This window comes from Phascolarctos cinereus, unplaced genomic scaffold, assembly GCF_003287225.1.
Source record: "Phascolarctos cinereus isolate Bilbo 61053 unplaced genomic scaffold, phaCin_HiC Scaffold_5;HRSCAF=322, whole genome shotgun sequence".
Lineage (NCBI taxonomy): Eukaryota > Metazoa > Chordata > Mammalia > Diprotodontia > Phascolarctidae > Phascolarctos > Phascolarctos cinereus.
In genome coordinates, this window is record NW_027555958.1 from 86,084,985 (window position 1) to 86,111,970 (window position 26,986).

General features: G+C 37.1%; 1 protein-coding gene across 1 annotated transcript in view; it reads left to right on the top strand.

Moving 5' to 3' along the window:
• Positions 1 to 26,986, top strand: part of CUNH6orf118 (chromosome unknown C6orf118 homolog) — a 67,994-nt gene that overhangs the window by 20,341 nt on the left and 20,667 nt on the right. Inside the window, exons 2-5 of the mRNA XM_020970424.2 lie at positions 3,443 to 4,125; positions 10,620 to 10,742; positions 11,671 to 11,730; positions 22,748 to 22,872. Of these exons, the coding sequence (XP_020826083.1) occupies positions 3,443 to 4,125; positions 10,620 to 10,742; positions 11,671 to 11,730; positions 22,748 to 22,872 (991 nt within the window). The remainder of the gene's footprint in view (positions 1 to 3,442; positions 4,126 to 10,619; positions 10,743 to 11,670; positions 11,731 to 22,747; positions 22,873 to 26,986) is intronic.

Here is a 26,986-nt window from a genome sequence, read left to right on the forward strand (position 1 = left end):
CTAAACTAACCATGTCTTCCTATCATGTACTTGTGAAGAGGTAGTTAGGTGGTACAGTGTGCACAGAGCTCTGGAGTTGGGATCAGGAAGATCTGAGTTCAAATCAAGCCTCAGACATTTACTAGATCTGTGACCCTGGACAAGTCACCTAACCTCCTTCTGCCTCAGTTTCCTCAATTAACCATAGATCTAATAAAAGAAGTAGGTATAATAATAGCACCTACCTCCTGGGTTTGTTGAGAGGATCAAATGAAATAATATCTGGAAAGGGTTTAGCAAAACACCTGACACATAGTAGGTCCTTAATAAACGCCTTGTTTTCCCCCTCCTTTTTGAATCCAAATTCAAAACCCAAGGTAAGATGTTACCTTTTTTTTTTTTTTGTATATTGTTATTGATTCGCTATCTACAGTAGCTCCCATTAAGGGAAAAAGGCTGGAAGGGAATAGATGAAAAGATGATTCATTCAGGGTAGTTTTTAGAAGAGAAATCAACTATAAGTTCTATAAGGTATCAGAGATAAAATTCAAAAGACCAACACATATTTATTAAGCAACTTCTATATACAAAGTACCATGCTGGGGGGAGTGTAGAGGGAGGGATATGAAGATGAAGAAAGAAATTATATAATCCCAGGCATTTTGGGACATTGTAGATTCATGTTGAAAACATAAAAAAACTGGGGGTGGAAAAGTCAACCAATGCAGTGCTTTTGATATTGCAAATGTTTTTAGATTTTAAAATATGCATTGGTTGCATCTCAAAAATATCTCAAAACATCTGTCATGTTGCTATCTTCAATGAGAGTGGGTCCAAAGTCAGTATTGCTTTCCTCTAACCTAGTGTTCCAATCCCTGTTTCTCCTTGGCAAACATTTAGGGTAGAATAAAACTCATGTTACCAAAAGTCCTTGCTTCTTAAGAACCCATAAACTTGTAAAAGTGGCTACCCCTTTTTCTTTGTTTCTTGTTCGTGCCTTCTCCAGCTCCATGCCCCCTGTCTCCTGAATTGCTTAGTACAACTGGTTCTGAGACCCTAGAAAGCAGAGGTAGGAGGCAGAAAATGGTATTTAATTTGCTCTTCCACATAACAATTTGGGTTGGGAATTGCTGTCTTAAACAATCACATTTTCAAATAGATTTACATATAAACATTTTTAAACTAAGAATTAAAGAAAAAAAATCATTTCTGTTAGTCCAGTTGTAACAAATAAGAAATGTCATTGTTTTCAAGTAGTAAATGATGAGCTCTAAGTATAAAGTTATTTGTTAACTCATTTCCACAGGTGGGTTGGTTATAACTTGAACTTCTTATATTGTCTTTGTGGAGAAGACAGAGAGATATAGGCCAGATGATAGTACAGTTAGGTGAATTCAGGGCACTGTGCTTGGTGCTGAAGAAAACAAAAAACCAAAACCAAAACCAAAACAAAACAAAACCATCCCTGCTCTCAGAGCAGGGAGTAGAGGACAAGAAAATCAAACCAGATTGACACGAAAATGGATTAAAAAATACCTTATGAAGGAAAGGTACTTGCAACTAGGGAATCAGGATGGCCTTTCTTTAGGAGGTGACAAATGAACCAATTTTCTGGGGGGAGGGTCTCTATCTCATCCAGCTTGGACATATGTCATCAGCCAATCACTCACGGCCTTGAACTCACTACTGATTTTCACAGAGTTTTGATGGATATGCTTTGTTTTCGACCAGGACCAGTGCATCCCTCCTTAGGTCTCATACTTCCAAATATTCCATATAAATGTGGACACTTGATCAACTTATTCCACTGCTGTTTAGAAACCTCAAACTCAAGCAATTCAACAGCATCAGCCTCCTCTGTGGCAAGGATTACAGACATGACCCTGGCCTAAGTCCAACTTTGAAGGAAGCTAGGAATCTCAGAAGGCAAGGATGAGGAGGGAGTTCTAAGCATGAGAAAGAGCCTGTGTAAAGGAATGGCAATGAGAAGTATGATATCGTGTATGAGGAAACAATATCTAGGCCAATTTACCTGGGACATAGATTGCTTGAAGGAAAGGAACATTCCATTAACCTGGAGGTGTAGGTTAGAGCTAAGTTTTATGAAGGGCTTTAAATATCAGACAGAACAGTTTGTATTTTATCCTAGAGCAGTGTTTCATAAGCAAGAGTACGTGGATCCCCAAGGGATTTGTAGATGGATTTCAAGGAGTCTGTGAACTTGGATGGGGGGAAAAATGCCTCTTTATTTTCACTAGCCTCTAACAGAAATTTAGCATTACCTTCAATAGTGAATGTAGGTAACAAAGATTATTTTGAGAAGAGGTTAATTAGGTTTCACCAGATTGCTAAAGGGGGTCCATGACACACAAGGAAAATTTGTCCTCAGGAGAATAGGGAACCTGGAACTTCATAACAAGCACAACAACATGTGCAGATCTGTGCTTTATAATAGTATTTTGGCAGGATGGATTGGCAAGAGGAGTAACTGGATGCAGGGGGATGAGTTTGGAGGCTATTGAAATAGCCCAGGAAAGAGGTGATGAGGTTGGGTTGTGCCTGTGTGAATGAAGACAAGGGGACAGATGTAAGATATATTGTTATTTCAATGGGATCTAAGAACACAAATAGAGGGCTGACCATGGCAAGGGGGTGGTCCACCTTTTTATCAGGGACTAGAATAAATTAGAAGAGAATGGAGTTTAAAAGGAATTTTGAGATGAGGAATAGGGGGAAGAGCATGGTCCTTTATCTTCTCCAAAAAGTAGCAGGTGAGATTTTCTTTTGAGAGGGAGGAGGAAAGGAGAGTAGAAGACTTGAGAGAAAAGAAGGATTGGTTCTCATACACTATAGAGTCGCACTGTGGAGAGTCTGAGAAACAGAGTCCATTAGGAAAGAATTGCCTTGCAGGAGCGAGGGCCCAGTTGAGATTAGATAGCAGTACGCTTGTAGTGAACCTAATCAGCATGGTTGTTTGACTCCTTCTATCAGCACTTAGCAGGATGTTGAGTAAGAGGGGAGATGATTTTCAAATTTTGCCTCTTACATTTCACCTCTTACATGTGACCCTGGGTAATTCATTAAAATTCTCAGAACCTCAGTAAAACAAACAGGTGAAACTAGATGATCTTGAAGATCAAGGACCCCCTTTAGCAATCTATGAAACCTAATTGACCTCTTCTCAGAATAATCTTTGCTACCTACATTCACTATTGAAGGTAATGCTACATTTCTATTAGAAGTTAGTAAAAATAAAGAGGCAAGTCCAACTCTTGGCTCCTACCATAAGCTTCAATTTTTGTCACATTTAAAATGAGAACGCTTGTCCTACCTCTCAGGATTGTAGGCAAAGTACTTTGTAGACTTGAAATCTGGCATTATTATTATTAATTAATATTAAATGTGTCTCACTATGTAACTTTAAATAGTGGCTTTTAATATTTCTTTGTTCTCTTTTGAACAGTCTGCCTAAGGATGAAAAATTCTACAAGACTGAACCCCAATCAGGGGTGGAAGCTCTCTGGGCTTTTAAATGAACTACAACGCATACATCGAGATGATGTTAAACGTTATACTTCAGGACACCTCAACCCCAATAAACTCTTTAATCCCAATAAGCCCACTTGTTTCTGGTCTGGTTCCTTTGGGCCAATCAGAAAACAGACTGTACCAAAAGATCAATTTGATGAGAAATCAGCAAAGATGAAAAATGCTTTGTCTGAATTTTCCACTAATACTGCTCTGGTCTCAGATGCTTCTGATAGTCCTGGCTTCTTGAAGACTTTGGATATTCAATCACAAAGTGGTTTACTTCCTCGCCTTCCAATCTCTGATATAGCACTTGAACAAAAACTCAAAGAAGAGAGAAAGAAACTACATGATGAAATGTTTAAGAAAGATCTCAGATTGCCAGAGCTTCGCCTGCTGAAGTATAAATCAACCAAAAATAGTCGCCAGTGTCTTTCTTCTTCTTCTTCCAGAGATGAATACCAATTTATTAGCTCCTATTTGTCTGGTGTGACTAAAAAGGATAAGTTTCTTAAGTTTTTGCAATTCGAAAAGGATGTGGTTGCAAAGAAAGATCTGGTGGAAAGTGATTTCACTGGGGGTAAGGTTGCCATAAGCCATGAAAAGAAGTTGGAACAGGTAAGGAACGTTATCTTGTGCCACTTTGGCATCACTCCAAAACTTTAGGGTAGCTTACACCTATGTGATTCTGGAAATTGGACCAAGTCTGACATTTACTAGCTGTGTGACTATGGACAAGTCACTTAACCTCTCTTTGTGTCAAGTTTTTTATCTGGAAATAATGGAAATAATAGTATTTGTAGTACCCAACTTGCAGAGTGGTTAGGCCCAGATAATGGATGTAAAAAGCCTTGTGAATTTTAAAGATATTATGTAAGTGCCTCTTCTTCTCATTCTCTCCCCTTTTCTTGTTTTTCCTGTTTTTTTCTTGTTATTCTTTTTTTTCCTCCTCCTTCCTTTTTTCTTTTCCTCCTCTTCTTCTTCCTCCCCCTTTTCTTCATTCTCCTCTACTTCCTTCTCCTCCAACACTGCCACCAAGTTAAATTGGCATGGAATGCATACCTATATCAATGGCTGCTGAATAAACTTTCAAACCTTTCTCAATCGATACTCGTTAGCAGTATCTTCAGTTATTACTAGCATTAAATGATCAAGAACTCAGAAGACCCAGGGTAGCATTTGCATTGTTTTCATAAATACCTCATGCTCCAGTTTCTTTCATTTAATAACATAGTGGCAGTGAATCCTTGCAGCTGATCAACAAGCGTTTTTATGTAACACCTACCATATACCAGGCACTGTGCTAGGCACTGGAGATACAATGACAAATAATGAATGATACTTGCTCTTAAGTAGCTTATATTGCATTGTAACACCAAGCAATGTCAGTTCCCTTTAGCTCAAGTCATTTAATGATATTAAGTATATCATTTAACCTTAGACCATCCCACCACCAAAAAAGAAAAAATTTGGGACTTGAATTTCTCCAGCAGTGACTCAGTCATGACCCATATGTTTAGGATTTGGTGGTGAGAAGATTGAATTGATCCTGTAGCATTGATTTTATCCTATTTACAACTAATTGATTTAGTCCTGTAACTAACTACTTAAGTCATGATTTTTTTTGTCTCTGCACTTGGTTCAGAATTCAGCTGATCTGTTATGGGTTAAGCTTAAAAATCCAGCTACTGATGTGTTCTTGCCTCAAGGAATTTAGTTGACCTTGAGGGACACATGTGAACACAAGGAAATCGGGTCTAATATCTTGACACCACTGAGCTGTCCTTCAATGATGTCTGGTCTGCTGTCCAAAAGTCTGGTCCACTATTTTGCATCTGGACTCTTAAGAGAGAAGGAGGGGGTCATTGCTAGCCCCCATTACCAAACTTCCAACCAATCATATTGTTCCTTACTCCTCAGCTCTATAACCAGTCATGTTGTCTTCAATCTCATGATATCTTCTACTCTGTTCTGTTCTTTGTTCCATAATCTCTAAAACCTACAAAAGGGGAACTATCCTTTTGCTCAGGGTCTTTGGCATAAGCGGAGGCAATCCATTGACCCATTTATTGACAGACAGCATGTCCTTATTAATAAATGTTATACTGCTCAGAGCAACATGCCTCAGTTTACCTTTTTGTCAAATTTCACTTGCTACAGTTGCAGTCCAGACTTAACTTTAGTGCAATCAGCACTAATGGACGAGCAGACTAAAGAACATTTGGAAACTTCGAGCTAAAAGGCATCTCAGAGATCATCTAAGCTAATCAGTTTCTGAGGGCCACAGAAGTTAATTGACTGCCTTGGTAGATAGGATTTCTATACAGGAATTCTCTGTACCAACCAAAACAAAACAAAACAAAATAAGCTAATCGTACATAGAAACAGAATCTTAACAGAAATTTCAGTCTATGGTATTGCATAGGCTTAAAATCTAAAATGGAAGATAAAAAGAAAAAAGGAACAGAAAATAAGTTATAGCTTAAGTAATGGCAAGCAAACAAAAGATGGTTAAGAAGGTGTAATTCAATTCATTTCAACAAACCTTTGCTAATTAACTATTTTAAATAAAGCAACTGAGGACACTTCTGTACTTTGATAGCTCTGTTATTTATTTATTTTTTTATGTAGGTACTCTTTTCAATAGGGCAGTTCATAACTTACCCATGTTGGCCCAACCGATGTGACTCTTGATCCTTTTGTCCACGTTATCTCACAAATCCTCCACGGGGGGCTACCCAACATGCTGAGTGAGAGCCTTCCCCGTGGTCTCTTGACAGTGCACGAACCCCACTAGAGCATGAGGGTTGTTTATCTCTCATGTAAATGATCTACTTTTCAGTTCTAGTCACATGTCTGTCCAATGGTATCATTTAAGTTGCTTCTCCTAAACAATTCTCCATCAGTAACATATTGTAGCTTATTTTTTATCCCAATGAATATTTCTCTATGTTTCTTGTGAGTGATCTTGCAATCATCCTGCATCATTGTAAGAATACTGTTGCTAAATGGATGGGTTTGTTTCTAGGAGAAGCTTGAATACAAGGAGAAGCACTACATGATTTCCCAAAGATGATCTGGTCCTTTTTCTTCATCTTATTCCTTTCTGGGTCCAGTTCATTATCCATAGTAATAGTCCAAGATATATTTTTTAATGGACAAGCTCTGTCAGTCTAACTTAGCCTATGCCTTATTACATTGGCATTCCTTTTCTACTTGTTTGTTTACTCTGTGTGTGTGTGTGTGTGTTGTTAAGCTGAACTCTTCTGAGTTGTTATAGATTTGATTTAGTAGCTTCTGCAGTGTTCAGGAGCTTAATACAAAATGTACAATTTCATCCACAAAATGGTGTCTCTGGAGCATCTCACTATTTTATAGGGAATCCCCCTTCCTTTTGGACTTTGTCCTGGACATCCTAAATAGTAGCAGCAATCACTTTTGGTGAGCATACCTTTACTTGTTTTATACCTCCCTTGGTATTAATAATCAGAAGGTCACTGAACAATGTTATATCTTAACCCATCTTTAATGAATCTGGTATGATTTAGAGCTATGCATGAGAGAAAACTTCTTGGAGGAGAAATTTTAAGGAAGTATTTTGCTCTATCAAGTAAAATTCTTTTTAATAGTCAACAAAAAATATGCATGGTGGCTTCTTGTATTATCTACAGCCTTCTATCCAGGAGATTCAAATTCTGCTTCTAATATGTACTAGTCCTATAACCTGGAGGAAGTTTATTATTCTTTCTGAAAGTCAGTTTTCCCATCTATCAAATGCAGAAAAATGTAGAAACTACTTCAAAGGACTATTGTGAGAATCATATGAGATAATCTATTATAATACTTTAAAGCTTAAAACACTACATAGATGTCTTCCATTATTATTGTCATTGTAATTATCCATATTGATTGTGTGTCTATATAGACATAGTTTGCTATAGATTTTCATTTTTAAAACCTAGATGTTGGTGACAGGAAGAAAAAAATATTAACAAGCCCTGAAGGGCTTACATTTTTCCAAAAGATACAACATAGACGTGGTATTTGAGGAGAAAGAGAGCACTAACACAATGGGATTGTGGGGGCGGGGAAGACTTCTTTGGAAGCAGTGACATGTCAGTTGTGCTTTGAAGGAAGACAAGGATTTTCAGAGTCAGAGATGAGGAGGAGCATACTCCAGGCACAGATGATGACACCAGTCCAGTTTGAATAGAACATGGCATATATGTAAGGGGGTGCTGTGAAAAAGGACTGGAAAGGTAGGTTAAAGTGATGTGGCGGATTGTAAATGCTATGCTGAGAGATTTGTATTTTGACCTGGGGACAATAATCAATAGGCAATGTGCTAGAAAGATGAGGATTAAGAAGTATTGAGATATAAAACTTTACTTGAGGTGCATAAGACAGTAATAGTTGAAATTCTGAGCTGATTCTGTTGCCAGACCTACAGTCATTCATGTTTTTATGTCAGCCTGGGGTACTCTGCTGCTCAACACTTTTATTAATGGATTGATGTCATACTTAGCAAATTTAAATATGACATACAGTTGACAAAACTAGCTAACATTTTGGATAAGAGAATTCAAAAGAGCTCAAAAAGTTGAAATGATTGGCTGATTCCAGTTAGTAGGTATAAGTGTACATTCTTATACACATGAATAGATCAGTTTTGCAATACAAAATATGGAAGGTTATGGTTGGATGGTAACTTATCTGAAAAAAAAATTTGGTCATTTTAATGTACAACAAGTTCAATATGAGTCAACAGTGTGATATGGCACCCAAGATAGCTAATGGCATCCTTAATCCAGTCCAATAAATATTAATTAAATGCCAGACACTGTCTGGCTCAAGGGAGGTCCTCGCCCTCCATGAGCTTGCAATCTAAGGAGGAAAGTCAACACAACAAAAGAAGGCAAGAAAGAGGGGAAGGGGAAGACCCTGGTGCTGGGATATCTTATTCAATGCAGTTGAAACTAGGCAGGTTATTGGATGCAAAGTAGAGTGATCTGAGAGTTCAGTTTCTGCCCTCTATAAAGGAAGGCATTGTGAGAAGTTTGATATTTTGCTTGTAGCCCTCCAGATGGAAGAGGAGGCTAAGACAGGTGGTGTCAATTATGCCTGAGTTAGCAGCATGGTAGTGAGTTTGGAAGTGATGAACTTATCCTCGGGTGGGTAGGTGGGGTAACTTGTTCCTTGGAGTTGAAACCAGGAAGCAGCAGATGGAAAATAGAAAGCTTTCTTTAAGAGAGAAGTAGTGCCAAAAACTAGAGGGGTGATATACTTTATTTTCTGTAGATCTTGTATTATGCTTCTTTCTTGGTGCCACATTTTAAGAGAGCCATTTTTTTTTCCCATTGGAGATCATCCAGAGGAAGGTGACCAAATTTGTAAATGACTTCAAGATTATACCATATGGGGATCAGGGAATCTAGATGGTATAGTCAATAGAATGTTGGACTTGAAGTCAAGAGTTCAAATGTTGCCTCACTTAGTTTCTGGGCAAGTCACTTAACTTTTCTCAGACTCAGTTTTCTCTTCTGTAAAATGAGGTTAATAAAAACACCTATCTTAAAGGGTTGTGGTAAATAACATATGTAAAGCACTTTGCAAACTTTAAAGCACTATGTAAGTATTAGCTATTATCACATGATGGAACTGGAAATGTTTGGATAGAAGTATTTGGAGGGCTGCCAGATAAAAGAGATCTTGATCTTCTTGACTTTCTTTTTCTTTTTCCATCTCTGGTTCACTGAGGCCTGGTCTTTGCCTGTGCACCCACGCTGAACTTGCTCCTCTGCCAGCCTGGCTCAATAGACCTTTCCAATCAACCATCCAGGTTGTCTTGGGCTGGAAATTTGTTTCACTCTGTCTTTTTGTGGGTTCTGCTGCTTCAGAATTTGTTTAGAGCCATCTTTTACAGGTATTTGGAGGTATCTGGGGAGAGCTCAAGCAAGTCACTAGTTTTACTCTGCCATCTTGGCTCTGCCCCTGATCTTTTTGGCTTTAGAAAGCTTGTACTCAGAAGCCATGGGTAGAAGTTGCCAAGAGGCAAATTTCTGCTCTAAGGAAGAAACATCGTAACACTTGGTGTTATTCAAAAGTGGTTTGGGCTGCCTTGGAAAGTAGGTGGTATCCCCTCACTATAGGTCTTTAAGCAAGGGTGTCCTGGAGCCGCTCAAACTGGTTCATGAGCTGACTGATAGAGTTTTAGTGTGAGACTCAGAATAGAAAATCAGCAAATACTACAAATAAGGGTTTAATTTATTGTTTTACTAGTTGTCTAGACTAAAAAAAGTGATAGAGAAAATATTAATAATTCAGATTAAGTTTAAAAAAATATGCAGTACATATAGAATGGGTTGTTAAATATTTACTGTCACGCTACTGCCTTTAAGCAAAACCAGAGCATCAGGAACTTTGTAAAAGTGTTTCTTGTTCAGGTATGGATTAGACTTTTTGTTATGTCCTATTCAATTCTGAGAAATTCTGTGAACAAAAGGGAGCCACTGAGAGTTTTTGAGGGAAGGGAGTGCAATGGGCAAAAATATGCCTTAAAAAATGTGAAGGAAGATCTGGTAAAGAGTAATACTGGAAGGAGGGAAAACAATTAAGAAGCCATGGCAATTATCTATGCAAGAAAATATGACAAAGGCTTAAATGGGGCTAGGTAAATTCAAAGGCAAGTTGAGGGTTTCAGACCCTCAGAAGTGTGGTCAAGTACCCACGGAACCAGGTGGTTTTGATTAAAATTGTTCAAGTGGCTGGCCAAGGACTTTCCCCTTTTCCACCTAGCTGGAGGCATGAGTCTGGAGGTTGGAGGCCAGGAAGGAGGAATCTGTAGTTGTCTACATATGAAATAAATAAACTCTGATATGACATTTGGCTGTAGAAATGGAGGAGGCAAGAAAATTGATTTTGGAAAAAGATGGTGGAGGGATAAGTGAAAATATCTGGTGAATCTTTGAGTAGTAAGGGGAGAATATTTCTTCTTTTGGGAAATTAAGATATCACAGGCATATTACAGTGATTGAAAGGATGAATAATGGGGAAAAAAGTTTGTAGGGAAAGAAAGCATCCTAAATGAGTTGCTAATTCTGATTTTCTTCAAGGAACTCCAGAAAATTCATGATAATACTCCCTCCCAATTTAACAGACTGCATGTGTTTGGGAACATCTTTGAGGACATTTGTAACAGCTCTCTTATGTTTGGTGATCTCTTGAAGGAAGTGAAGGTAATATAACCTTAGACATTTATATATTTTTGAATTCTTTAATTTCCTGAATAGTACCTTTCCACCAAAACCCCAATCAGAAAGGCCCATATATTTTCACATGGTACAATCTAAATTGTAAGGCTCACTAAAGGGAATAGTGACTTATGTCTGTCTTTAAAGGACTAGCTTCCTAAATTTGAAGAGGTTCATTCCAAGGTCAGCTGTAGGGTAACAGGTTTTTGGTTGATTTTTTTTTCTTTACCCACAGCAACTCTCAAAGACCATCAGTGAAGTTATAGAGGGGCTGCAATCTTCATTGGAGCAAGTACTCACACCAACAGAATCACGTTCTTTATACAGTTTTGCAGTATGAGCTAAAGAAGCTGCAGTGGGTGGTCATAGTTAAATATTATTTCTTACATTCAACAGAGAAGCCTTAGGTGTAGTAATTTATTAATATTTCATGACAAAAATGACCCTTGTTGCTGAAGTTGAGTTAGAATAAGAAGGTCCCTTTTGAATCCAAAGTGGCAGCAGGGTGCTCACTCAGAAAGTTCTAGGTTTTGTAATGTGTTTCCATTGATGGCATGCTGCAAACCAAATCCATTGGCTTTGGTCTTGTGGCACAAAGTAATTATATGAGGCATGTATCAGGTCATATAGTCTTGACACTATGAAGTACTAGGTCAAGGAACACTAAAAATTGACATTGGAGGAATGTCTTTTTGGGGACAATGCATTTTTAAAAATTTACCTAAATAATAAAATGAAATGTTTAACAATAGGTCATAGCCTGAAACATAATTTATTATTAAGAGTAGAAATCCTTGTCAGGAGATTTTTACAATGTTAGAAAATTTTCGGAAAGGACTACCTTAACCTCTGTTTAGTTGCATATTGTCCCCTCTTGTCTTATAACATGTTTCAATGCTTTTTATTGATTTAGAATGAATATGAACTCTATATGGCAATTCTTCTGGATTCTCAGCCTTCCATCCAGTACAAGGTAATAATTACTCATGAAAGTCTTAAAATGGGATGTTTAAATGTTCAGGTGAAGCATGTGGTTCATGAATCATTTCTCCCTCATTCAAGAAAGCCTCCCCTGTGAGCTTCATTATTTGGAGATCTTCGATGTTTACATCAAGTGTGAGCTTTGCACTATGGAAAAAGTTTGCTAAACAAGTTAATGTAATAAACAGTAGTGCAGAAAGGACAGTCATCCTACTTAAGGAAGGAGCTTGCTTTGGAAGTCATCTACATGCAAGCCTTTCATGCATTAACTACAGATGGGTTTTACAAATTCATTGCAGCAGGACTAGGATGTCTACTTCCTGACACTGTTTGCCTTATTTCTTGTGATTGTTGAACTCAATACTAATTCAAAACCATCACTTGTTAAAGGTCTTGCTCATTCGGAGTGGTGTTCCTCCATGTAGTTTGAACTGGTAATCTAAGGAAAAAAAAAATCTGACATATAAATTCCCTGAGGTGACATTTCATTTTTATCCATCTCTTACCATAATCCTCCAATTCATAGAAATACCAAAGCTGAGTTAGATTTCAACTGCATTTTCAATTTCAAGATAATTTCAACATGAATTTCAGTGTAAGTAAAGGAAAGGAGAGCTACTTTAAAGAAATGACAAGAGATTATAGAAATCGAGCATTTTCTCTGCCCCCAATGCTCTCTTGACATGCTTGTTAATAAACACACATTTTATGCTATTGACAGCTCTCAGAGCTTATCATTCCTCAGCATTTGACTCCAAAGGACTTTGTTAAGATCCAGTCTAGTTCATCTTTGATACTACATGCCTATGAATGGATAAGATAGTAAGGTGTAGGGGATAAGGTACTGGATTTAGAGTTAAGAAGAACTTGGTTCAAATCCTGTCTTAGATACTAAATATATAAACCTAGACAATTCATTTTCACTTTGCTGTGCCTCAGTTTTCTCACCTGTAAAATGAAGATGTTGGACTCAATGACTTCCAGCTCTAGAAGTGTGTACCTGATACCTTGGCTTTCCAAAGGGCTTCATTTTAGGAAATATTAAGAGAAGAAAATAAGAAGCTGAAATTTATCTAGACGGTAGAGAAACAAGGCAACAAGCATTTATTAAGCATTTACTGTGTGCTAGGCACTATGCTAAGCATTGGGAATACAAATAAAAGCAAAAAGAGAATTCTGGCCCTCAAGGGTTTTATATTCTAATGGGGAAAGAAAATTCACAAAAGGGAGCAGAAAATGTGGGGAGAAGATGCCCTTTGTGGAGAATTGCAGTTGACTGGCCTAGACTCCTACCCAAAATGAAAGCCCAGGAAGAAGCTTAGCAATGGGAGAAGGTGGCCATCTTGGGGAAGGGATATTCCAGGGGGAGAAGGCCACAGGAGAAGATGAATGTTCTAAAGTGAGGAGGCCAAAGGTACCAAGAGAAGTTCTGGGTGAAATGACATTGGACGATATTGTGGCAAAGTCTGGAAAAAAAAATCTTATTAGACTGAATAATAAAGATAAATGAGGGAGGTGCTAATGGATTACCAAGTTTTATAGCAGGTAGAAAGAGCCTTTTAAACCCTTTTAAGAAACATTCAGTTTGCTGTCAGTTCCCCTCTTTTTTCAGGAAATATTTTGTTATTAGGCAGAAAAAAAAATAGTAAAAATGAAACAAAAATCTTTTGCGCGATTGAGAGTTTTAAAACCCTATCGGATTATTGGCCAAATAAGTATTTAAAAGCTTGTCTCAATCTGTTCTATAAGTCTTGGGACATAGAGTTAAAAAAAAAAAGAATCAGACCGACACACATGTGTAAGATAATAGAGCTTTAATATGAGTGCATTTGAACTCACATACAGGAAATCATATATCTAGATGGAAAGGAAAGCAAGGTTCAGAATGAAGGACATGCTGGCTCTCACCTGCCAGAATGGGGGTTCACCAGGATTCACATGTGGTGCTTCTTAGGCTCTGGAGAAGGCAGAGGAGGAAGGTGCCCTGAGGTTATGTAGCCAAACTCTCATCATTCCCCTAACTTCATGCCTAGTTTTATTGTTTCCATATCAGGGCTGCTCAAATAATGAAGGGGAGGACCATAACTTTGACAGAGCTGAGAAGCAAGTCCTTTCTAGAAGGAGGAAGTGTGGTATAGAAGAAAGAGCCCTTACTCTGTAGTTTGAGGGTGAGAGTTTTCCATATCCAGGTGTCTCCAGACCTACGATGATGCATTCTGTTCATCCTTAAGCCATGCTTATTCCATCCCCCACTTCCCAACTTGTAATCCAACTCTTGATTTCCTAAAAGTGTGGGTTCACCATATCTAGGCACCCCCAATTCTGGCTCTCTTTACACATTACTGCCCTTCTTCTCCCCTTAACCAATTTTCTACCTCTAGCTCAAGAACAGTAGTCCAATTAACACCATCATTTCCAGAAAGGGCATGTTGTTCAGTTGCCTTGCAACCTCCTAGGCCAAAATGTTCCTTCCTGGCGACCACTACCCAATATATGTGAATTTCCCCTTTTAGAATATAAACTCCTTGAGGGACTATGTTGCTTTCTGTATTTGCATCTCCACCCTTTGGCATAATGCCTGGCATTAAGTACATGGTAAGTTCATTCATTCATTCAAATCCCCTTTTGATTACTTACCACTGGTATAAACAACCTTGGGAATTCACCCAAATTCTCTGGCCCTCAGGTTCCTCATTGGTAAAAGGAAGGAGTTAGATTAGATGGCCCCTGTAGCCCCCTCCCACTCTAGTTCTATATTCCTGGGATCTTAAGGGAGGGGTCAATTAGTTAGAGGCTAATAATTGCAGTTATCCCTTCCACATAGTAGGGATTAGGGACATGGTGATACCTATGAACTGGAAAATCCACATAAAATTTTTTGTACCAGAGAAGAAGTCTGGCTTATTATGGTATTAAAAAAAATATGTTGACATTATGTAATACTATACATATATTTTACACATTTTTTGAATTTCTAAACTTTTTATGTGCCATCTGCTACCCTTCACGTGTCATCTGCAGTTTCCGCAAAACTTCCCCCAAATTCCCACTTAATTTCTTATACCAACCTGCCATAAGTCAAAATTGTGATGTCAAAGGGATAACTATATTTCCTCCCTCACATTTTCTAAGGGACAGTTTCTAATATGCTGATACAAATAACCAACAGGGCTGTGTGCACGAGTGTGGCTTGTAAGGCATATTTGTATAGTATTCTGTCACCAGATAATTTGGACCTGCCTTACAACCACAAAACAGTGTCATTTTCCATAATGAAATAAATGTCCTTTATGGGAAGAGATCAGTTTACTTTGTTAATCTAGGAATACTTAAAAACATGTCTCATTTTGCTCACAGAATAATCACATGTGGTACATTTAATATAAAAAGTATAGGTAATTCAGATGAAAAATACAAATTTATGAATTGAATTTACTTTCAAATTTTGTTGACTTTTGTTTTAAGTAGACCAAGCTACTGAAGTTAGAAAGTGTCTTATTCACTCTTGCTAGGGTAGGTCAGAGTTTGCATTCTCTTTCCAGAATTTCTGAGAACCCAGGCTCATTTTCATTAAAGTTCTCCTCACTATAGAAGGACAGTGAACCTGGGTTCTGCAGGCAATGTCAGCAGAACGCACACTTTGGGAGGTCTTTCCAAGCTTGAAAACCTTTAAGGATAAGGCCATGGCCTATATCTATTTGCTGAGAATTTGTCTAGCTCAGTTCAAGGATTCCCATCAGTGCATTGTAGGACACCAAGTGACAGCTCATTATTTTGTTGCAGCATTGCATAGAGCTGGTTCATAAATTAAGGTGTGGCTGTATCTATGAAGAGAGCAACACCCCTCCCCACATAAAATAATGGACTTTTGAAGTATTACACACCTCTTAGCTGGGACAATTTATGAGAAGGGAAACCAAAAGCTAAAAATTTAGTAGAGAACAATCAATATTATAGTCAAAACAAACAGTTATTTTTAGGAAAGCTGCTAAGAGGGGGGGAAAATGGGGAGAAGAAATCTATTGATTACATGGAATTCTCTTTAATCATCTTTACTTTTGAAATTCACAGCAATTTTTCCCCCTTTGGATGTTTCATTTTCATGATCTTCATGAGTTTCTGAAAACTGAAGCTTTGCTGGGATTGAGAAAAAAATTTCTCTACCTTCACACACCAACCGGTTCATTTCTTGATTTCGTCTAATTCAAATATAACCCATGGGCTTTGTGAATCTGGTTTCCCATGAGCTACTGGCTTCAGGGTGGAATATTTTGGGAAATAAGTACCTCTCAGCTCAATCTCCCAGCCCAATTTGGCTGAGAAACTCAAAAATCATTTGGATTGACTTTGCATTTTACTAGCAGAACAACCTGGCTTTTATAAGCTAAATATTTAGTTGGAATTATTTAATTAGGAAGAGAATAGAAAAGAAAACCACACACACACACACACACACACACACACACACACACACACACAAATATGTCAGCAAACACTTTCAAGGGGCATTACAATCCAGGGACTTCTAATCCTCCCCAATATTTTTTAGAAGAGGGAAGGGAAAAAAATTCTATTTAATGCCTACTGTATTCCAGGTACTATGCTAAGCACTTTACAGATATTATCCCATTTGACCCTCACAACCACCTTGCTTGTGATAGCTGTTACTATTATCCCCATTTTATGGGTGAGGAAACTGAGTCAGACAAATTTTAAGTGACTTGCTCAGGTCACCCTGCTAGTAAGTATCTAAAGCTAGATTTGAAGTCAAGTTTTCTAACTCCAGACCCACTGCTCTGTCTGTGATGCTCTCCAGCTGAACGAGAGGGAAACCTATTGGTTCCTCTAAAATTTACTACTTCTTTTCCAAAATGAGGCATGAAAGGATTTTAGTGGAGGTGAGCCTTGGTGCTTAAAGATTAGACTAGCCCTAATAAGGTAGACAGAAACTTGTTACATTCTTTAAAATTCAACAGGTTGGAGAGGCAGCAGGAGAGATTTGGGTCCAAGCCTGCTTCTGAAACATACTATGGCTGTGAGACCAGTTACTTCACTCCTTAATGTCCCAAACAACTCTCTAAAAGTATAAATAAGTTACCAAGCTGGTGGAAACTTACATTAGTAGAGTGAGTTTCCTCACCATATTCTATTGAAGTCACAGGACCTATCAGAAAATTAAGACCTTTTTAAAGGAAATTCAAAGTAGTGTATAATTATCTCGATGAATCATACTTTTAAACTTAATGTACCATACATGATCATTCTATTACTAATTCAAGTTGTAAAATCCAATGTTTAAATGGTAAAGATCTGGCCTTTAGAAGCTACTTCTTTCCTGTGAAGTAAAAGAGAGATACTATATATTTATTAGCTCTAAATTAATCACCTACCTATTTTATACCTAAGGTGATAAGAAACTAAGATTGATTTCCCATCTCTATAATGTGTAGTCTTCATCTGCATGGTAACCTGGGAGCCAGAAGACCTAGGTTCAAATCCTGGCCCTGACACGCTTCTTGTCCAATCTTGAGCAATCACTTCATTTCTCCTGGCCTCTGTTTCATCATTTGTAAAAATGAGGAGATTGGATTGCAATACCTCTAAGCTCCCTTTTAATTCTAAATCTATGATCCTAGGATCCCTAACCATCTCCTTGCAGAAATGATGAGAACTTGATGTAATCTGTTTGTGTACATTGCACATGGATTTGCATATCCAACATCTATTGATTACCACTATATCTTCACAGAAGGAAGCCGTTTGCATCTATCAGATCTCCTCAGCTTATTCTTGGCAATAAGCAAGTATGTTGCCCATCTGCTATCCCTTTTCCTGCTGTAGGCATTGGTTTAATTGCATCCTTCACATGGCTCTTCCTCTTATTCTTTTTTTTTTGGCTAGGCAATGGGGTTAAGTGACTTGCCCAGGGTCACATAGCTGGTAAGTGTTATTATGTGTCTGAGGGTGGATTTGTACTCAAGTCCTCCTGATTCCAAGGCTGGTGCTCTATCCACTGCACCACTTAGCTGCCCCACTCCTGTTATTCTTCTCTTATTCTATCCTCTTATTCTTCTGCAGTCTGGAAATACCTGCTAGTAAGTCAAGGTCTACCCATCCAGATGTTCTGCACTGAACTTTCTTTCTTATGGAAAAGTAAGCTTTTGGAAACATCTTTCAATGAGTAATAACTCTCTGGGAGCAGACATCATGGAAAGTGGAGATGGAAAGGTATTACAGTCTTCTTTTTCCCACCAAAGGTTTTGCTGAAACGCTGCATGGTCTATAAAATGGAAGAATATGAAATGAGGGAGCAGCTATGACTGGAAGGCAATATTATATAAAAGTCTTACTACCATGTTATAGAAGGACTGTCTAGTTGAATTTCAGAATGCCTTCCTAGATCAAACATCTGAAGGACCTCTACATTATGCAACATTTGAAATTTGTTTTTAAGATGAAACATCTTGCATGTTTTGGAATGTAGTCTAATGAAGCAGCAAGGCTAGCTTACATTACTGCTTTTGAATCTTGAATCTATGAGATTTGTTGTCTTCTACAGACATGAATTTTTCTTCTCACTTTTTTTTTTAATAAATAAAGTCTTTCTTTTTTCTTTTCTTATTTTTTGAGGCAATGAGGATTAAGTGACTTGTCCAAGGTCACATAGTAAGTGTTTGAGCTCAGATTTGAACTCAGGCCCTCCTGATTCAAGGGACAGCACTCTATCTACTGTGCCAACTAGGTGTCCCCCTAAAGTCTTCTTTCTTAAGTGAAGATAAAATTAAATTCTCAAAAATAGTTCATTTTTATCTGGGCTATTTGGAAAGGAAGTCTGACATTTGCACTGCCTGACTTAAACCCAATGATTATTGAAGAAATTGGCTTTGAAATCTCCTGTGAGTTCTGGCGTGCAACCCAGAAAATATTCTCAACAAATACAGTATTCCCAGAAACAGACCCAGAAGTGTGATTTCTGAGAAGTTTAAGATTCTCAACTATTTCTGTTTCTAACAAGTTTATTTATTTTTTACTCAACTCAACTGCCGCTGTTCTATTATTTGAATTTCTTTTCCACTTGTTTCTTCTTGGAGAAGGCAGCTATCAAAGGAGGAATATCACATTAAGAACTGATAAGATGTTGATAATGAATGATGGTGAAAAGAACTACTTAGCGCTTTGCTCCTGATTTCTCAGACAAGGAGAATGATCTTTGGACTGGAAGGAGCACAACAGCAACACTAATAACATATTTGAAACCCTGGCTATTCGAGTAAGAAAATAACATGAACAATACTTGGGTGAGTTCAAAGAACCAGATCAAGATGCAGAATACTAGATGAACTGTAGAATATGATTGCTGAGTCAGTCTGTCAGTGAACTTTGAAAGATTGTGGAGGAAAGGAGAGATACGTCAGAAGAGAAGAAAGAAACATTCTGTCCTAGCTTTCAAAAAGGAGATGAGAGTGGAATTTTTGAACGACAGTCCCTGACCTTTACTTCAGATGTAGACTTTGCTATTGAAGGGATGGTTTCTTAACATCTGCAAAGAGAAACTGTGATTAGAAAGAGGTAGCATGGCTTCATCAATAGGTGATTATAGAGTAAATATCTGATTTTTTATGTTACTATGATATTAGATCAGGAAAAAGGCTGTATGTATAGCTCATCAAGGTTTTAGAAAAGATTTTAAACAAAGTTTGTAATGCTACTACTATGGATAAGATGGATGTCAGCTAATGAGTTTTATTGGGCCATCCAGTGTTTAAAGGGGAATAACGTGATTGAAGCCTACACCGTGAAAGGTTTTAGTTGCCAAACAGGTATTTGTATTCAATCCTAGAGGTACTATAATGGGAAGCCCCTAGAATTTATTGAGTGATATGGTCACACGTGTACTTTAGAAAATCACTTTGGCAGCTGTGTGGAGGATGGATTGGAGTAGGGAAAGACTGTGAGGCAGATCATTAAGGCAGCTGTTACAATAATGTGAAAGAGGAGTGATGAGGGCATAAATGAGGGTTTTGGTCCTGTGAGTAAAGGGAGGGCAATGGATGGGAGAGACATTGTGGAGCTTAAATTGACAAGACTTGTTAACTAAGGATATGTTAGGTGAGTAGTCAAGGATTAATGTCAAGGATGACTGAGGTTGCAAACCAGTATTACTGGGAATAGGGAGACACTCTTGGAAGAAATAGGAAAGTTGAGGAATGAGATAAATTTTGAGGGAAATATAATGAATTCCATTCTGGACATATGTTGAGTTTAAAATACCTGTAGGACATTCTGTTTGAAATGTTCAATGAGCAGTTGGTGCTTTGTATTGTAATTCAGGAGAGAGACTATAGATATAGAAAGACATAGAGATTTGGGAGTTATCTGCTTAGAGGTAATGAAATAACCTGGAAGGGGTGTGAAGATAGAAGAGAAATTGTCCCAAGACAGGATATTGAAGTATACCCACAATTAGGGGCCAGGACTATGATGCTCCAGCAAAGGAAACTGAAAAGGAGTGGTAGTAGGGGTACCAGAAGAGAGCAATGTCACATACATCCAGAGAATAGAGGGAAGCCAGAATAAGAAGGGTGGCTATTAGTGTCTGATGCAGCAGAGAAGTCAAAATGTCAGTACAACTATAGAGGATTCTTTTTCAGGTATCGGTTGAACAATATGGCCTTTGAAGTCCTTTCCAACTCTGAGATTCTATGATTCCTGGTACCCTTGACATATTTTACAACTCATTTTATTCTTCTGTAAACTGTGACTGAGTGTGCAAATTTATGACACCATTAAAAAAGCAGTTTTAGGCCATGGCATGTACATCGGTAGGCCTTCATCCTTTATGATTTGCTAAGCTGCTACTGTGTCACTTGCATTGTAAGCCAGAAGAACAAATATTTTAATGATGTCCATCTTAAATTCCAACTGGTATAATCTTTAGTGCTTCTATTCCCATCTGTTCCAGTACATCTGTGAAACAAACAAACAAAAAACCCCAAACAAAAACTTGTTAAGAAGATTGGATTTGGAGTCAGAGAATCTGAGTTACCCCCATTCTTCCACTTACTAACAATGTAACTGTAGGAAGACACTTCACCCATTCAGTCCTCAGTTTCCTTATCTGTATTGGATTAGATGCACTCTAGTATCCCTCTGAGCTCAAAATAATAATAGCTAGCATTTATAGAGTCATTTAAGGTTCTCAGATTGCTTTACAAATGTTATCCTATTTTGTCCTTACAACAGCTTTTGGAGTTAGCTGATGTATTATCATCCCCTTTCTACAGATGAGGCAACTGAGAAAAGAAGGTAGAAGTTAAGTGACTTGACTAGGGTCACACAGTAGAAAGTGTCTGAGGCCAGATCTGAACTCAAATCTTCCTGGCTTGTGCTTGTGCTTTATCCCTATCCCTATCCTTATATAATTATCTTTTTTTTTTTAGTAATACATTGCTTTATGGAATTTTTATTACTGTATTCGGTTTTGACATCATAGATAGAAGATACGATTTAAAGGCAGTGATCTCTTTAAATATCATTTGTCATACATAATATAAAATGTTTACCTTTGCATGATATGCTATTTTGAACGCAAACTAATTTCTTTTGCTTTGTTCTATATCAGATATTCATTTTTTAAACATTCTTGTCACTGTTGAGTAGTCTTGCATGATTCAAATTGATGTCTTTTAATACGCTGCCTCTTGGCTTCTGAAAAGGTTCTTTGATATTGAAGCTTGGTAACTTGTCAGATATGCTTTCTTAACTAGCATCTGGGAAGGGCTAGGATCAACAAGCAAAGAAGTATGGAAATAACAAGAGAGAGGCCTCTTTTAGCATGACTGACTTCATATTTAAAATGGCCTCTAGTTCAATGGAAAATGAACATCCACGTCCTTTCCCCACACCCCCTTGGTCTGTTTTTGTTCTTCACCTGTTCCCGTGTTGTGCTAGTCCTTTTAATTCTAGGTGTCTTCCTTCTGTTCATTATCTCCAATTATCCTGTAGATAACTTGTTTGTACCTAGTTATTTGTATGTTGTCTCCTCTGTTCAACTGTGAGCTCCTTGAGAGGATGGGCTATCTTTCTTTGTATCTACACCTCTTACCGGGTGCCTAGCACTTGTTTAACACTTAAATGTTTATTGATTGACTAATTGACCAAGTTGCCTTTCTAAGATCCCTCTAAGACCAGGAAACAGCTCTCCTACCTCTCTGTCTGTAGCTGTTCAGATAGCACTTGACTGATGAAGGAAAGTTGTTAATCAACTTATCATTCCCTGCTATGGCTTATAATAACAATAAAGCTTATCGATGTGATCCGTACTCCAAAGTCAGATTGCCATGGTAATTTTTCACTATTAAAAGAGGCACAGAATAGTTCTTTCCTTTTCAGGATTCCTTAGAGTCAGAGGCATGTTATATTGCTTATCCTTAATGTATGGAAGTGATGTGACACTGTCCATTGTTTTATGTGAAAAAACAAAATGAAACAAATCAAAAGTTCACTTTTAGAAATTATCTAGGGATGCCCAAGTCTGAGTAGTCAATGAAGACCTTTTATCTTAATTATTTCATTCATGAACATAAACAAAACTTAATGCAAACTATTCAGATTTTTCTAATACTTCTTGTGAAAAAAATCACAACCTTCAAAGTCTCTGGAAGAAAAACATTCAGGATCCTAGATTTAGAAATGGAAGGGAATTCAGAGTTCATCAAGTCCAACCCCATCATTTTATAGACAGGGAAACTGACTCCTACTTAACTGAAATTAAATGACTTGCTCAAGGTCACTTAGGTACCATAGCTGAAATTTTAATCTGAGTCCCCTGACTACAAATCCTTCCCACTACACTTAACATTCAATTAAAAAAAACAAAAAACAAAAAACTTCCTACCTCTAAATATTCCAGTCAGCACATGGCACTAAAATTCTAGAAATTTAATTATTATGCAATTTCTCATGTACTCTTATGTTTCATTTTACTCCTGTTATGACTATACTACAAGACTTTGCTGGCTCAAGTAAAGGGAATAGAAAAGAGAACTGTCATGTCTTCAGACATAGAAGAAGCCAGAGATGAAGTAAAGAGGCTCGTGAAGGTGGCCAAAGAAGCTTTAGAGAGAAATGAAGAGTGAGTGTCATAATATTTAACATTTTATTCTTTATATAACTTATTATTTTAAAAATATATTTGGCAAGATTAAGTTCAAATCTGCAGATCTTTAATGTTATGTGTGCTTTTATCAACTCTATTACTAACTTCTTACGGCCTCTTCACCAAGCCATTACTCATATAACTTGGACTTCCTCTTAATGTTGGGAGCTCAATCTGGTCAATCACTAGTTCCAGATTCAGGGGAAGATTCAGTTGATATCGTGGCTGCATTCTCCCTGGGGACATAGGTGATAGTACTTTTTGGCTATTTGTTGAAAGGTTACTTTTTGTAAGCTGATACGAAAGGATATCATATTCCTTTCTTATCTTGTATCCAATATAAACGGAGATGCCTCCATTAAAACAAACAAAAATCTCTTCTACAAAATCATATAAATTCAGCCCATTTTCTTTGGCAAAGGAGATGGATAGAGTATTGCTGATTTTATAAAAGGGTAAGGAAAATAAAATACTCTCCTGTCTTGCACACAACACCTCAATAAACATAGTCTAAAATTTCATTAGGTTTCTTGGACTCCATGTTACATTGTTGACTCATATTGAGCTCAAAATCCATTAAAAACAGACCTTTAAAAAAACACTCCTATCTAGTCAAGACCCTCTCACCATGGACTTCATTTTTTAAATCCAAATGTAAGACTTTGTACATATCTTTATTAAATATAATCTGATTAGATTTGTTCTGATATTTCAGGCTGTCAGAATAATTATTTATCAGGCCTCTCTCATGAGGCATGCTAACTCTGTATTCTTGCTTTATGTTATCAGCAAATCTGAAAAACATGCCATCTACATGTTTATCCAAGGCATAAACAGAAAGATTAAATAGCACTGGGACAAGTAAAGATTCCCTAGGCACACCTCGAGAGACCTTCTTCCAAGTCCATACTGTTAGTGACAAACTGCTCAACTAGTTCCAATTCCATCTAATAGTACTATTGTGTATTGTGTGAATCTTTCCATATGCATTTGTTTTAGGCAATTGGGATTAAGTGACTTGCCCAGGGTCACACAGCTAGTAAGTGTTAAGTGTTTGGTCTGAGACTGGATTTCCACTCAGGTCCTCCTGACTTCAGGGCCGGAGCTCTATCTGCTGTGCCACCTAGTTGCCCCCTCTCCATATGTATTTTTAAAACAATAGTGTTGTCAACTGCTTTGCTGCAATACAGGTAAATTATATTGATAGTGTTTTCCTAATCTACTAGTTTAATAATAACCTGTCAAAAAAGAAAACGAGCTTAGTGTAAAATAACCTGTCCTTGATAAAGCTCTCTTATTTCTTTGGTATCCACTTCTTTTAATAGACATTCACTAACCATTCCTTCAATATCAGTTTCCAAAATTTTGCCAAGGAATGAAGTCAAGTTCTCTTACTTATAGATTGCTGTCTCTTCCCTTTAAAAAACAGGGACACATTTGCTATTTTTAAATCCTGCAGTACTTTTAGGAATTGTTTCAAGTACCATCTACTTTTTTTTTTTTCACCACAGGACTCTAGGATAGAGTTTATCTTATATGATGTAAGTTCCTGTTTCATTTCTTGCATTTATATCTCCAATGCCCAGCACAGTGCTTGGCACATAGTAGGTACCTAATAGGCATGCTTATTGATTGATAGATTAATTGATGGACAATCGACTTGAACTCAACAAAGGTAGATAATGCTTTCCTTGATAACAATTTCTTATCTTCAGGATCCATTTCTTATTAGCCATTTTTTCTGTCCTTTCTAGTCAAATGACCATTCTTGTTGGCAAAGAAAAAGAGAAGCAAAATAAATATTTAGCAGCTTTGACTTCTCTGTTGTCATTTATCATTGTCTAATCTACTCCAGGGATCAACTATTCTTTAATTCTTTTTTTTTCCCTAATATACCTTCACCCAGAAAACCCCCCACTTTTGTGGTTTTTAGCTTTCTTTATGAGCCATTGCTCATTCTGAGCTTTAGCACTCCTGAAACTATTTATACAGGACTAGGCCATATATTTGTATTCATCCTCCTTTCCTTGTTCTTGCTTTCATTTCGTATCATTACAAAATCAAAATTGGATGATGAGTGCCCTAGGTAACCATTTGATCTCTTTAGGCAACTACCATTTCCCCCTCTTCATTAGAAGTATTTTCTTTGTGATTTCAAAATTTCAATTTTGAGAACTTCCCATTCTTCCTGGGGTGACTTCCTTTGTAGAAATTTTAGTCCATGGGATTCTAATCTTTTTCTGAACAATTCAAAATCTGTCCTCATCAAATTCTACATGCATGTCAGACGACTTCGAGATTTCTTCTCCTCATTAATTAATTCCTCCCTTCCTTCAAAAAGCATTTACTCTTCATCGTAGTTTCTAAGAAAGAGTAGTCACTTTTTCCTGAGATTGCCATTATTTCAACCCTGGCAACCAATTCTTCCTTATTTAAGGGAATCAGATCCAAAATACAATGTTCCCCCCCTGTTAATTTCATTACTGTTTGAAGGATAAATTCATATTTATAACAAGCCAAATTTTGGGAAGAATGAGAGTTCCAGTAGTTGTGTAAATGAGGGTCTTCCTTCACTACTATATTGTACTTTTTTTTGTCAGGCTTAAGATCTTTTTCCTAAACTGTTCATCTATTTCCTCCTTCTGTTAGGGTGATCTTTTAGTTTGCTCTAATAACAATATCCCTTCTGCTTCTTCCTTCATTGATCTTTAACCAAATGCTGTCCACCACACTTTTCTTCTCTGTTTCCCAGGTTTTGTCACATGAGTAGAGCATCTTAATATACAATTATACTCTATTTCCCCTTATATATATATATTATTGTTTTGTAAAAAAACCAAAAAACAAAAAAAACCTCATTATGCCTAATTAGAGTTATGTTTCAATCATTGATCTCATCTAACAAAGTCTCAGTGATAAGGCCCAATTAATGTCCTTGCATCATGATCTATAGTTCACCATCCTTGTTACCCATATGTTATGTACTTTTTGTCAACAGTTGAGACCATGGAGCCTCCAAGCACTTTCTTTTTTAAAAAAAAAATCTTACTTCTTCCAATTACATGTAAAAACGATTTTTAACATTCATTTGAAACATTTTTTAGTTTCAAATTATCTCTCTCCCTCCTTCCTCTTGCCCCTCCCTAAGATGGTAAGCAATTTGATATAGGTTATACTTGGGCAATTATGCAAAACACATTTCCATATTAGTCATATTGTGAAAGAAAACACAGACAAAAAAAAACCATGAAAAAATAAAGTGAAAAATAGTATACTTCTATGTGTATTCAGACTCCATCACTTCGCTCTCTGAAGGTGTATAGAATTTTTCATCATGAGTCCTTTAGAATTGTCTTGGATCATCATATTGCTGAGAATAATTATGTCATTCACAGTTGATCATTGTATAATAGTGCTGTTACTGTATGCAATGTTCTTCTGGTTCTGCCCACTTCACTTTGCATCAGTTCATGCCTTTCTAGGTTTTCTGGAATCGTCCTGCTTGTCATTTCTTATAGCACAAGAATATTCCATTAAAATCACATGCCACAACTTGCTTAGACATTCCCCAATTGATGAACATCCCCTCAATTTCCAATTCTTTGTCACCACAGAAAGAGCTGGGTCTGAGCACTTTCAAAGAATTTAGTTTTTGCTACTTCTGAGTTTTTGCCTCGACTCTTCTTCCTAAATTGTAACTACTCTCTTCATGGATATCCATATGCAGTTTTCTCCCTCCCCCTTCCATTTTAGTTTAAAGCCATTTTGATAATATTTCCAAGACTCTAAAAACAGTATATTCTTATCAGCCCTTGTTAGGTTCATGAGAACTGTAGACAGAATACTATTTATTTCTGTAGAATCCCAAATAATATTATTTGACTTCATTTCCTTAACCAGCTATTTGCTTACCATATTGATGAACTAAAATTAAAGGAGGTTATTCTTACTTTAAAAGACCATCTCTTTTAACTAGTGGAGTATATACTTGACTATATTTTCCAGTGTTTTATTCTCTTTATTTTTATGTCAAATTGATATTATTTTAGCATAGAAGACAAAGTGCCTGGTTAATTTTGAGAAGTTAAAA